This window comes from Coturnix japonica, chromosome 2 (assembly GCF_054131305.1).
Source record: "Coturnix japonica strain WE chromosome 2, WE-NBRP24, whole genome shotgun sequence".
Taxonomy (NCBI): Eukaryota; Metazoa; Chordata; class Aves; order Galliformes; family Phasianidae; genus Coturnix; species Coturnix japonica.
The window spans coordinates 126,811,883-126,825,838 of NC_140664.1; the positions used below are offsets into that span (position 1 = coordinate 126,811,883).

General features: G+C 39.3%; 1 protein-coding gene across 5 annotated transcripts in view; it reads right to left on the reverse strand.

Moving 5' to 3' along the window:
* The window catches only part of NRP1 (neuropilin 1), a 108,203-nt gene that overhangs the window by 14,940 nt on the left and 79,307 nt on the right, over positions 1 to 13,956 (reverse strand). For 3 of the 5 annotated variants that reach the window (XM_015853137.3, XM_015853136.3, XM_085538877.1), the window contains exons 10-13: positions 12,508 to 12,839; positions 8,387 to 8,531; positions 5,421 to 5,525; positions 2,383 to 2,442 (exon numbers count right to left, since the gene is read on the reverse strand). In XM_015853137.3, coding sequence (XP_015708623.1) covers positions 2,383 to 2,442; positions 5,421 to 5,525; positions 8,387 to 8,531; positions 12,508 to 12,839 — 642 coding nt within the window. The remainder of the gene's footprint in view (positions 1 to 2,382; positions 2,443 to 5,420; positions 5,526 to 8,386; positions 8,532 to 12,507; positions 12,840 to 13,956) is intronic. The other 2 variants (XM_015853139.3, XM_015853138.3) reach the window with 1 other exon arrangement.

A 13,956-nucleotide genomic window follows, 5' to 3' on the forward strand; every position in this document is an offset into this window, starting at 1 on the left:
AGACATGTTGAAAAAGGCTAGATGTTGGTGAGACTGAGGACTGAGGTCTGAAAGGTATTTACCTTGACAGACAGGTTTGTTAAAAGCACCTTTTAAGTCTGAGAAGTAGATTCTATTAAAAAAAAAATAATAAAAAAATCCAAAGCTTTAAACTTTTTGAGCAGTAGGAAATAATGATTCTTTTTTATTTTCTTACGATTCAGCCTCTTTGGAATGAACTGTAAAAGTCTCTTTGATGGAAAGCTTGTTTATATGTGGAGGCTTTCCAGCTATTTGCACTTAACTGTTTCTATCATGTATGAAAGCTGGCAGGAATAGGATAATCTCAAGACTTTGACATACACAAGCATGTTAGTCTGGGATAACATGATTAGGGGTGCTTGAAGGCTTGAACACAGGCAGGAAGACAATGGTATGCAGGAGTACAGGGCCTTAGCTCACGGTGCAAAAGTACCTGTCCAACAGGAGTGTTGGAAGGGCTGGCAAAGATGTTTCAAATCACCATGGCACAAGATGCCATGGCTGGCAGTGGCTTGTATCACCTCTCTGCCAGGAGGGCTTTCCCCATGCTAAAGGGAATTTCTGGCTGCCCCTTTTTACGAGTTTTCTGGCTGTTTTTCAGTGAGGGATTACAAAGCAGCTGGAAACCTTTATGTCTTTAACTGCCGATTTTGGAAACCCTATTCTTATTTATTAGCATCTGACTGATCTGTATCTATGATCTTTGTACTGTACTGTCATGTGGGAGCCTGGCGTTTGGGATGTGAGCTTGTCCCTTATTGCCCGGAAGGAAACAGCTCCTACCAGCACAATGCAGGGAAGTAGCATTGGCATGCTCTGAAGGGAACCTCATAAACTTCTTCAGTACAGAAAAAAATTGGCTCATGGCGGAGTCAACGAAGGTGGTGCAGGAGGGAAGGAGAGAAAATGAGGATATCTTTAACTCTGGCAGAAACAGTCCCACCCAAGCCAAAAGGATTAAACACAACCTGCAACTGCAACTGGCACTGGGGAGGGGTGAGGAGAACTGCATAGCACTGAGGCACTGTATGAGTTTGCAATTAGCATTTGTTTGAATGCAAGAAGACAGTTAAAGGAACTGTTAAAAAAACCCTTCACTACAGCCAAGTAGAAGACTAAAAGCTCATTTCAGACAGAAGAATCCAAATGTTTTACTCTAAACCCACTGCAATATCCTTTCTGCCTTCACCACCCCCAAACTGTGGAATCACCAGTTGTCCCTTGGCCCTGCAGCAATGCTGGCTGTGAAAGAGCAACATGAAGAAGTGTTGTGTGAAGGCTCTGGTACCCCTTTATCTGCCCCACTCATACAGAAGTCAGTTAGGAATAGTATATGCTGACAAAGCAAACTGTATGGCCCCAGAGACAAATTTTAGGGAGACTAAAAGCATTTGCCTCCGCAATAGAGGAATGCAGAGGCTGAGAGTGGGAATAATGGCAGAGAGAAGCCAGTTCTGACTATCAGACTGACACAATTGGTGCTCTGTAGGAAACTTTTCCATTATTAGTACCTTTTTTTAATTGAAGCAAAACCAGTTTGTGTCACACAGTTGAGGAAACAATGATAAACACTTACCCACCCTGCTACAAATCACTTGCAAGGCTGCGGCTGACCGTACTTTAATGGAGGAAATGGGAGTAGTTGAAAGCTGACCTCTTTACCACTGCGCATTCACTAACGCACAGCATTTCAAACTGGTGTTCCTAGTTTTTACAGTTCAGATATTCTGACCAAATCTATCCTGTCCCCTATTCCCAGTAAACTGAACAGGATATTAAAAAATTGCTATGAAAGATCTGGAAGCAGGAAAGTAAGGATTTTAAAAGCTGCTAGTTACTGTATTAAGTAGAAAGGACCTGCTGCCTGTGACAACTTGTTCCTCTCTTTTCAAGTTCATGGTAGTAGTTTATGTAACCCCATTTTGAGAAAGCTTGCTAGAAAACAATGCTGTAAAACTGCCAGCTCTCTGGTAGAGAAAACTGGCAAAGTTGACTTCTCTAAGGTTTGTGAAACCATGGATATAAAGAGTGAATTTGCCTGTGTGGCTTGTTTTTGTTTTCTTTAGGTTTGCAAACAAACTCTGCATCGCTAAGATGCCATTTTAACAGAATGCACTGTGTGATTAAGCTAGTTTAATTTTGTCAGCATTTACCATTTGCTGATGCAAAAGGAAATCTTGTTCTCCGCTTTGTCTACATGTGGATGAAAGGAATAAAATATTTACTGTATAGAGCCGAGAGACCAGATGCTTCTTTACTTCAGAGACTTTTAGGGGCTGGGGAGTCAGGAAGTGCTGCAATTTATTATTTTGTCTCTGGCATGAAATTTAGGTTTGGAATTGTTTTTTTTTTTTTAAATACCTGGTTGTAATGTATTGTCTATCACTGTCGGCTTTTCTGTATTCAGCACCGTAGTTCCACCTGGAAAAGAAATTATGCATATCATGATATGAGGCATTCAACGAAGGACACAGTGATCATTAGGAATTTCCTACTTATAAATCTGAAATATGACCATCTTTATTAGACATGAAGGCAACTGAATACCTTAGGGCATGAAAATATGACATTAAAGACCTGGTTTCCTTTACAAAACAAAACCAAAAACACCCTCAAAACAATAAACCCCCCCCAAAAAAAACCCCAAAATCACCCCACCCAGAGCTCAGATAAAGCCTTCTATGTTTTGAGTCCTTGCAAACACCAACTAATCAATCCCTATTGTGCCCTTATGGTTGTCCTCACTTTACAGACAGTGATTTGTCAAAATCAGATGGGATGTCAGTGACTGATCTCCCTAGCCCCCCTGACACTCACCAGTCTGTGCATTCAGCAAGCACATGCTTGCCATATCACACACCTGAGATCCTCCAGCCCCTGCATTGCTTCACAGCTACTTTGTGAGACCAGCTTGCTGGAGAGCTGCATGGGAACTGCCCAGCTTTTGGCTCTTCTCTAGGCAGCTTTCACTTCTGTCTCAAAGAGCAGGGGTAATTAAGAACTTTGTCTTCTTCTTCAAGTAGATGAACAAGAGAAGAGAGGGGTCATGGCCCTCTCACTACGTTCGCTAATTGATATTTTAAAAATACTTGACTTTTTAAAGGTAAGCCTCATATTGATAAAGGAAACAAAAAGTAAACTAGTGCAATTATAAATGCACAGCGGGGTGCTGATTACCAGTCAATGGCTTTTCTCTTCTCCAGCAAGCAAGTGCTTAAAGCATTATAGAAAGGATGACTATGATGACTTTCAATAAGAATGAATGCCCAAGCTATATCAGCTTTATGTTTGTGAGAATGATCTGATGGGAAATGCTCTAAGCCATGCAAATAGAGTAGCTCTGTATGGGGTCCAAATAGAGCAGGAAGGAATCTGGCCTACAGAACAATTATTGTTAATTGCAAGGGAGGATTCATTGTGATACTCACATATGTGCGAGTACCATCAGGGAAGTGACTCAAGCAGCCGTACCCATGAGAATGCTGGCACTGCACTCATTGGGTTTGGAGGAAAGAAGGGACGGCACCGATGCCTTGCCCTGCCATCCTTAATGGTCTGTGAGATTTACACACTTTCTGTCTATGCACTTTGGAGGAATATCTGTGGTAAAATTTTTGGTAAAATCACTTTTGTGCATTTTTTGTGTTACATGTGACATCAAACATCAAATGTAACATTACTGCTGTGCCCAGAACAACTGAGCTGGGGTTTCTAGGGGATGTTGTAAATTATATTGAAGTGCTGGCACTCTATAGAAGGGCAGTGTAGTAATTTTCAATTTTAGTAGTGAAATAGGTTCAGTTCCCAGAAAATCTGGTGCTCAGGAAGGCTGATGCCTGCTCCCTTGTCCTAGAGCTTATAAACTGCTCCCTAAGCACAGCCTGCAAAAATTGCCAGAGGGAGTTTCTTCTGCTCAATAACCTTTCCCTGAGGGACATGTGGGATGCAGTCCTGAGCTGTCTGAAGTGCAGAGACTATTAGTGGGTGAACAGGAAGGTGATTGCACAGATCTGTCTCCCTGCCCTCACACAGCCTCTGTCTATGCGAAATATGTCTCTACCTATTGAGTCTTGCAAGCCAGCCTTCGTCGCAGAGCTCTGCAGACAGCCCCAGGGTTTTCTGACCTGGCTCTTTGCTTTCAGAGAAATTACAAAATTACAATGTTTACTAATACTGAAAGCTTTCTGAGTTACCTTAACACAATATGGACTATTTTATTAGACTTCCTACGTGACTCTTTTCACAAAGAATAAGATCCATCTGGAAAAGTGATTTGAAAAGCAGTGACAGTGACCGTGTGGTGCCTTTTTTGCTCATGAACTGTTTTTCAATTTTTGATTTGCAATATACATTTACGGGAGACACTGGCAAAGCTCAGAAAGAGTCTGATGCTGAAACTGCACTTTCACTCATATCTGCTGTCAGATGTTCTACTTGGCTGCTTTCAAAAAGCCAATCTCTCTCTTACCTAAGATTTCTCAATGTCCTCATGGACAGCTATTGTCAGGCTGTGGTGCTATTTTATGCCATAGATATAAGAAGCAGTAAACTTTTATTAGGTAAGTGAACCAGAGAGATGTGATGAAATAACCTGTGTTGCTATGTCCTAAAATAAGCTCAGCCGCTACAGAAGTATGGATCTAGTACAGGAGCAGGCCCAGAGCTTTCTGCAGTAAGTGACCTTCGTGAAAGGATCGAGGACATAGTGATGGAGAACCAGCTCTCTCAGAAGGACAGTGGTTCTGTGCAGAAGTGAGAAAATATGAAATTTAAGAAGCTTCCTCCCTTCCAGATGCAGAGTACCTTATGTCCTGTTTTGCTCTTAGTGATGGCAGCTTGGAGGAGGTCAGCCCATCTGAGGCTGTAATGCAGTGCTGATGGGGAAGCTCATGAAAATCTTTTTGGTGGTATATGCATGAGTATGCTTTGATAAAGCAAATCTTCTTTGTTTCTGTCTGAGTAAGATTTAGGGCTGAGATGAGTCCTGTGCTAAATTTTATGCATGGAAGAGTATAACAACATGCAAGAGCCTAAACAATATTTCATTTTGAGTTCTTCAGCCTCAGACAATAAACCTCAAAAGGTTTATCAGCTTTGTTCTTAGTAAGAGAAAGTTTAATTATGACATTTGATTAGGCAGAATTCCTGATTAAAAAAAATGCCCTCTGCTCCAGCTAGTCACTATTATTTGCTTCCAAAATTATATGGCTGAGAAAACAATCAAAAGTATTGTCACATGTAAAAGGCAGATGCCTCTGTTTTGACAGCACCGACAATATGAACTGCATACCAATGTCCATTTATGCTGAGTGACTAAATTAGTACAAATGTTTAGCTGGTTACTGGTGATGAATATGAGCTACAATGAAGCTGCAATGAAATGAGGATGGTTTCTGCACCTGTCAGTTGGTAGTCATCACCTGTGCCACTGTGACAGTTCGCCTGGTCATCATCACACTCATCCACGGGCTTGCCTTCAGAAACAGTAGGGACAGCTGTAGGAGCTGAAAGAAAATCCATTTGTTAGTGAAAAAGTTTGCTGGAGTATCAGCATGCAATTGGCAGTAACATCGTGATGAGCACCATACACTATTTTCCTGTGTTATTTTTGCAAAAAGGAGCAACTCTCCAGGTTTGTTAATATTTCCTCTTGCACTGAGGTGCTCTGCTATATCTGAGCTCAAGGGCTGTGTGGAGTTGAGCATTAAAGCCCTGAACTGTCTGTTCACTGGCTGATGGTAGCGTACTGTTTCTACAAACCAGGAGTGAAGGGATGTAAGTGTTAGGGTAAGGTAGAAACCCCATAATCTTATTGTGTGGCCAAAGTTTCCATGAGTAGGCCTGTACAGAGCAGAAGGAGTGGTGTGAGCTCAGGGTGGTAGTTCTCAAGCACCTACTACACTGACAAAGAAATCTCTGCACAGCACGTGTAAGGGAGGAAATGTCTGAGCAGACAGTAACAGTGGCAGGAAGGCAGTGTGATGTGGAATTACTTTGTGCTCACTGAGAAGGTCTGGAAGGAGTTTCTTTTGTTCTTGTTGAAGTTATAAATAAGTAAGACATCAGTGATGTCAGTCATCCCTCCTGGCCACCTGCTAGCTTCTCACTGGTGATGACTTTCCGGTAGCTGCTGCATAACCAGTAAAAGTCTGACCTTTGTTATTGCAATTAAGACCTTGAGATTTGTGCAAGGTGCCAGAAAACATATCTAAATCCCAGTGTCTGCAAAACATATAACATCTGGAAAATCAGGATACAGTTTATGTTTTATGCTGGAAGTATATTTCCTTTTCTTAAGATAACCAGCCTGGGAATGTGGTCCGGGCTTTTGCCTGTTTTCAACTACTGCTATTTTCATTAACAATGTTTTACTGTGATTATAGCTATATAATAATGCTTCACTTCCTTGGATTCTTCTTTGCCCTTCTGCTGCCTCCAGAGCCCACTGGCCACTTAAGATCTTATGCACTGAATTCATGGTCAGAAAATGTCAGTAGGGATGGCACTTTCTGTGGAAGTTCTATCCTGGGATGAAACTAGGATTTTCTGGACCACAACCTGTGCTTTACAGGTATAAGCTAGCACTAAAGAAACATTTCTGCACCCGTTATAAGTTATTCAGAGCATCTATTCCCCATATCTCCTTGAAAGCCCCTCTGGGAGCTCCTTCTAGCTTTCTACATCAAGTCAAGTTTTTTTATCTTGATCTTCATGCCCCTGTATAGCCTCAAGCTTGCCTACATCTCTGCCATCAATTCCTATAGGCCCCCTGGGATGCTCTGTAAGATACAAAACTTCCCCTTGCTCATTACTGCTGGAGATTTGATTTTTTACTCCTGTCTGCGCCTAGCTCCATGCTTCTTTTCTCATCTCAATATCCATCCTCCTCAGTAAATCTCAAGTGACTTCTCTTCATTCAACTCCTTCCAAAAGATACAGTTATGCAACGAATTTTTCTTATTAAGTTTCTCCCATGAGCGAATGGAAATTGACCCTGCCTGTCCATGGATGACCTGTAGGTGAGCAACCTTCAGAAGTGCTCTAGAGTTGGGAAGATGAATGCAAGTAGATGTGTCCCATGTTGCTCACGGCAACAGGGAAACACAATACTTGCTGCTGCAGTTTGCCTAGTTAGTCTTCTCTGGCTCCTCCATCTCACTGAGCCACATGTTCTTGTAAGGTGATCCATAACCTTACTTCTTGATGTGAAGGTGGCTACAGGACCCCTGTAGCAGGAGGACATTACCCATGGGTTGTAAGTTTACACAGGGCAGGTGCTGAGTTTTCTTTTCTCTTTTCTGAGCAAGCAGTACAATAGTCTGCAGGAACCAAGAATTCTCACAGGAAATGAGGACTTCCTGCAGGAACTAAGAAGCATTTCCAAACTCCCAACTTTCTGGGCCAAGTAAAAAGCACACTTATTCAATTTGGCCTTCACTAAAAAACAACAGAGAGATCAGCAGTTCTCACAGTAATGTTTTCCACTCCTCTGCTGTGGGAATGAAATGGTGAGAAAGAAGTGGAGGTAGAGCAGTTTTGCATCTTTGGAGCCTGTTCAGCAACTTCTTTCTGAGGTATCATATGAAACCCCTGATAATATGATTTGTTATTAGATGCATATTGCTAAGCTCTGTGATTTATAAGCCAAGCCACTGTACCTTCATCCACCAGATAACATTGTGAAATTCATGTAGTGCTCTCTGTAGTTATCTATGATGTTAAATAATTATTGTTTATATAACAAAAATCAAAGCATAATAATACTTCATGTCATAGTCCAAGAATAAATGTCTAAACTTTGCTTTTCCTGGTCTTTCATCTCTTTACATACTGTTGCAAAATGAAAGCATGGTGTGGAACAAAAAAGACCTTCCTCACCCTTAAAAAGGAAGAACACAGACCCTGTCCATAAAAGTAATCACTACCTATCATAGTGTCTTGTGTGACTTTCACATCCTTTGAAGGAGCAAAAGGTGTAATTTCCCCTTTCTCATTCTCAGAAAATGTCTCTTTCTGGGTTGTATCATTGTAACAGAAAATACGAGTTTCTGTCTTCATTTTCTCCTAATAGCTCTATTCTTCTCGAAAGCATAATCATAAGTTTGCTTGAGGGAACAGAAACCATGTGGAGAATATCACTGTGATTCAACAAAGGATGGGAGAGAGAATAATATTTGTGCCTTCAGCATATTCGAACGTCTGCCCAGAAGGAACTGATTAGTCCAAGAAACAGCACTAATGGCAGTCACGGAAGCAAGAGTATGATGTGCTGCCTGTGCAAGAACAGCAGTGTTCAGCAGTAGTCCAAGTACCAAATGTATGTTTGAAAATAATAAAGGGCATTCATCTCTGGCAGAGCAATTACCTTCAAGTTCACAGCCCAGCAGCTCCATTCGAAGTCCCAGTCCAGCGTGTGTGGCTCTCTCAGGGTAGACGCGGATGAATCTCGTCGATACAGGTTCAAAAGTCCGCAGTTCAGGTGTATCGTAGTTGGTGTTGCCTTCAAACGTCTGCAAAGCATGACAAATGCTGCTTGTTAAAAAAGAAAAGATATTTCAACGTTTTCTTCACTCTCTAGCCTTTGAATTAGGTGAGAAGTAGGCCAGATTCTAACCATTTAATAAGTGTCAGACTTCCACATCCTAAACGAGAATGGAAAATACACAGTTAAAGCTTCTCGGAAAAGTAATGCATTTCATTTTTCATAAACTCAGTAGCAACCAATCCATCAGGGTCATAACAAGAGCTGAGTGTTTAATGAGACATGTTTTTAAATGACGCTCTGATCTGGGGTTTAACTGGGTGACATTTTCAACACTTCTTAGGGAAAAAAAATGACTGAGGTGAAGATCCTGTCACCTTTTAAGTGGTTACAATAATAATCCAACTATTCAAGAGAAAATTTCAATCTGATTTCCCCCAGTGACAGAGTTTCATAAGTTGTAGTTATTTCAAAAGGCATAAATTAAACTCCAGTAACAGTAGCTGCAAGAGTTCTTCCAGGGAGACTGCTATTGAATAAGAATAGAAAGAAAGGAAGAAAGAAAAAAAAGAAAGAAAGAATGAAAGAAAGAAGAGAGCTGCTTCCTGACAAAACTGCAATGTAATTTAACAGGGAAGGCAGGTCAGTGAAGGTACATATCAAACAAAAAATCTCTTGTCTGAGTTGCACTCTGGGTTCTTCAGCCATAATATAGCTCTCAATTGCATTTGTCTGATACCTTCAGTGTCACCTGTCATTGATATTTCTTATATGGGACAAGTTATAATTTGTACTTAAACCAAAACCTTCATATAGTATCCATGGAGATTATAGGTCCTTAGAATGAACTGACTGCACAAAGAAATGTTTCTTCCCATGAAATGTTTCAAAGTCTAGATGATTAAACAGAGTTATTTTTGGACTAATTTATGTAAAAAAAAAAATAACTTCAGAAGGCCCTGTGGAGAATAAACAACAAAATATTAAATGTATATAAAAAAAGTAAAATGATTTGGACTTTTCTTTCTGTTAATAGTTAAATTACAAATCAATAAAAATAATCTTTATTGAACTGATTAGAAGTGCTGCTAATTCCAGCTCATAACTGTGAGGTCTGAAGCTTTCTTCAGGAAGAAGTCAGCACTTGTCTGCCCTTATTTTGAATGAGAACAAAACTTGGCCTTCTTACTGACCTGGGGACAGAGAAAACCGAAGCCATAGGAAAAACTGGCTGTATTGCCCAAAAGCACAGGTAAAACTGACAGCTGCTTGTGTTTTTAGTGCAGTCCTAAAAGCCTTGTTATGTTTGTTTTACACTTGTGTCTAGCGGATGGTCCAGAATCCCTTCTGGCCATTGGTTAGAGTGCCAGTCGCATAAGACAATGTTGCAGTCACATAAGCCAGAGTTGATGGGTAATTTCTACGTAAATGCTTTTGCTATTATTTCTTAGTGAAGACTGTAACTCTGAGGTGGTTCAAGGGGCAATACCTGATCTCATGTTCTGAAGGTGCCTGGAAGAAAGTTGTCAAGAATTCACATGTAGATAGCCTGTCAGAACTAATTAACATACAATTATATATTATTAGATTTGAATTCCAGCATAGGTCAAATGATCAAAAAGCTACCTACTGCATGTGAAAGAATGAATGCCATTTTATGTGTAGAAAATAGACAGATGTATCTGAGGAATCTTTGCTTCCTTTTTAATAGTAGTCTTAATAGCAACATATAATAATGACAACTGTTTTATAAAAGACATCAATACTAGAGTACTGACACATAGGCATTAGAATTCAATAGGCATCTAGAATTATATTGAATCATAATTATATTGAATCATTGTCCTTTGTAGTGAAGAGCTGCCTGTGATTCAATTTTGACTGTTCATTTAAAATACATACTGATATTCTTCATGGGGGAGGAGAGAGGAGTACACAGTATAACTTCACTTTCTGAGCATCTTTTATATATGCTATGTCACAAATCAATTTACTTTTTTACAAAGATAAGTATAATAAATGATCACAAAACAAAAGGGAATATAAACTAGGGAAAAAAAAAAGTTTTCATGATTTGTAAATTAAAAATTATTTTAAGTATGGCAGAGAAATTTAAAAAGGTTGTTCCAGTTGGCAGAACAGTTAGAATTTTCTTGTGCAATAAATGACCAGAAGTGGTGTGAAAACCAAAAAGGTCATCAGTTGGTAAGTGGAAGCAGGAAAAAAGAATGGAAGACAAAGATGAATTTATGGAGAAAACTAGAGAAAGCCTATGGAGAACAAACACAAGTTGGATTTTGAAATGAATGTGGGGTTCTGCGTGGTTGTTTGAGGATTTGAGTGATATTCACTCCTTTAAGTGCTTGAGATAGGCTGGAGGGGGAAACATTCTGCACAGTCAAAAATAGCAGAAATTGGGTCAGCCAAAGAAAAAAGAGTTACGATAGTCTTAGGGAAGGAGCTGCAAGCATGGAAGACAAGATGGTATTCAGATGACGTTTCATCCTTTGGACAGATTCTGTTTTTACATTTAGCTTGTTGTTTCTCTTCCTTTTCCTTGCGTGCAGTTGTTTGTTTATTGAAAGTCAAGACTTTAACCAAGTGAAATGATGTGTTTCATTTCATAAAATGGGGCTGTTTCTAATCTATGTTCCTGCTGTGACTCATTATAGCATTCTGTCCGCTCCAGTTCTACTTACATTTAAAAGTACTACATTCCAGTATTAACATTTTAAATCCCTCCGACTCCCGAATCATAGGATTTATTTAATTCTCTTTAAAGAAAACTTGTACTTTGGAGGAAAGTTTATTAAATAGTATTGAATTTTTGGGAAGGATTATAATTAGGCCACAAGAGATTTGATTTCCAGCCCTCCTCATTCCATTAACCTTTGAAAGTTAATTTCTGGTAGTGATGAAAGCTGAGGATGGGCTCAGTGTGTTAGTTAGCACTCTAGTTTTCTTGTCAAACTGCTAACTTCTGACAATGATGGCAAGTGCTTGTATTAGAAAACAGAAAGCCATGCAGCAGACGGCGCACTGCTTTGAAAGCATATGGCATTATTTTTTCCCTCACTGAGCCCCAGTGTAGAAGTACATGTCAAAACAACATCTATTTTAGACAGAAAATGGTTAGATCCCATTGTTGATTTACACTCTCTTCACACTTTATGATGAAGTCAAAACTCATGGTAACAAGAGAAAGGAGCTGATTGCAAAGGCTGAATTCATTTAGTTTTAATCCCCATAACAAATGATGAAAAGTGATATTCAGTGAGATTAAAACAGGAGAGAAGGAAGTCCAATATTTACCAAATGTGCCTGGAAAAGCTACATCCATGGGCACACTCAGCTTTTCCGTTAAAGAAACACAGGTTTGCTCAATTGATGAGTCTATATAGCAAAACAGCTTTTACATCTAATTTTCAGACTAACACTGCTAAGATCTGCAGCAACTCTCAAGGTTTCTATCTGCCAAACACCATAATGGTTTGGCTTTTGGGGACCATTTTTGGTGTATCTGATTCCCTATCTTTCCAATACTGTAGTGCCAGCCCCTGAAAATGTGCGTGCTCCTCTCCTGAACAAAAAGGAAGGGAGGGTTGAAGAAGGTTGCACCTTTCAAAGCCAAAATGGACTTTGTGAGCAACAATTACAAATCTGATTGGAAAACAATAAATGGGATTTTGGGTAAACATGTTAAATAGTGCATATTATGTTCAGAAGTGCATACATTCAAAGACAAAAAAAACAAAAAAAAACAAAAAAAAACTATCTTGTGGTTTCTGCTTCAACCTATGAGCATTATTCACACATAACAAGGTGCTTCACCAGTAATCTCCACTGGTACATTCCGCCTAGAATGGGATAATGTCAAAAGCCACATCACTTTCGGTGCAGTCCTACCTTAGCTTCACCCCAACCACGTGCTCTTCCTCAGATTAGAGATGACTGTGTATAAAATGTAATGCAAGCTCTTCCCTAAGCAGAGCATTCCTCCTTACCTTTATCTTTTTCTTGCTGGAATCCATGATCATTTTCCAATCTGATCCATTGTTGCTGTAGCCGATTTTGAATTTTTTCATGAATACTTTGTTTTCTCGGTGCTTGCCTCCTTGGACTATAATGCCCCTCACTTTTTTTTCTTCACCAAGGTCTATTTGAAGCCATTCGTTTGTATAAGGATGAGTAGTTGGTGGCAGTGCCCAGCCTGAACGGCTTGTTATAAGGCGAGCATTTTCAGGGATCCAGTTTCTATCAACTTGAGTAGAAGCAGTAATCTGAGAGTCAGGAATGAGCCCAGACACCATGCCCAGCATCCCAGAGCAAGGATAATCTGCAGAGAAAAAAAACAAATGAACTAAACTGTTAATTTGAACAAACACCAAAGCAGAAACAGACTGTATCAATCAGTTCAACTCTGATAAGCAATTTCTTATTTCTTTCTTACATGCAACATTATCTTTTTGTATTTGTATATAATTTTCATTTATTCAAATGTACACTTCCTAGTTTTGGCAGGAAATGGAAGTACCAAAATACCACAAGTATTTCTGTCCTTATGGGAACCAAAAGGATCAGAAAATCCTATTCTATTCTTGTTTTCTATTCTTTTTGCTCAGTCAAGGAGTGCGGGGTCACATCTGAATTTGAATTTCCCCTAAGGAAGGTTTTCTAAATCAACCAAAAAACCAGTTTCAAACTACTTATTTATAAAGTTGTTGGAACTGGAAATCTTTTGTATATTCTGTAAATTACATTTTCTTGCTGTACTTGAGTTTTCCCCATTGTTATAACTTTTGTCTTAGGCATTTTTAAAGGACAAAGAAGCGAAATATTAAAATTATCACTTTCTTACACACCTTGTTAAAGGTCTTAGTAAAGAAGACTATTTCTACTTTGTATATAAAATGTTAACAAATTTTTGTAGGAACTGGAAAAAGAAACACTAAAAAATTCCTGGTTGTGCCTGCTTTATTTTTTTTCTTTTTCTTTTTTTCCTTTATTTCTTTTTGCTATTATTTTAGAAAGCACTTCGGGCAATTATTTGGGTAGGGATCTGTAGGTAGGTATCTGTGTGATACAAAGGAGTTACATTCCAAAAAGTAATGCTGATTTTGCACTGGGAACATGAGTTCATATGTCTAGATACTGAAACAGGCTTTAGATCTCAGCGTTTTTACCTTGTAGTGTTTTTAAATGTAGATATATATGACTGTTCCTTGGGCAACCTGCTGAGAACAAACTGTAAACAGTAGGCAAGAGAGCCAAGAGAGACTGGAGGGCAAGAAAGAGAAAACAAGAGTGATGCGTATCTGAGGTGTTTTGCACAAAGCTGTAAAAGTTGCATGAGAAGTAATTACACTTTATTTATTTAACTTCTTAAAGCAGAAGACTTTAAAGAGAATGCTGGAACAAAATTCTGATAATACTGTATGTTTGGGTTGTTGGAT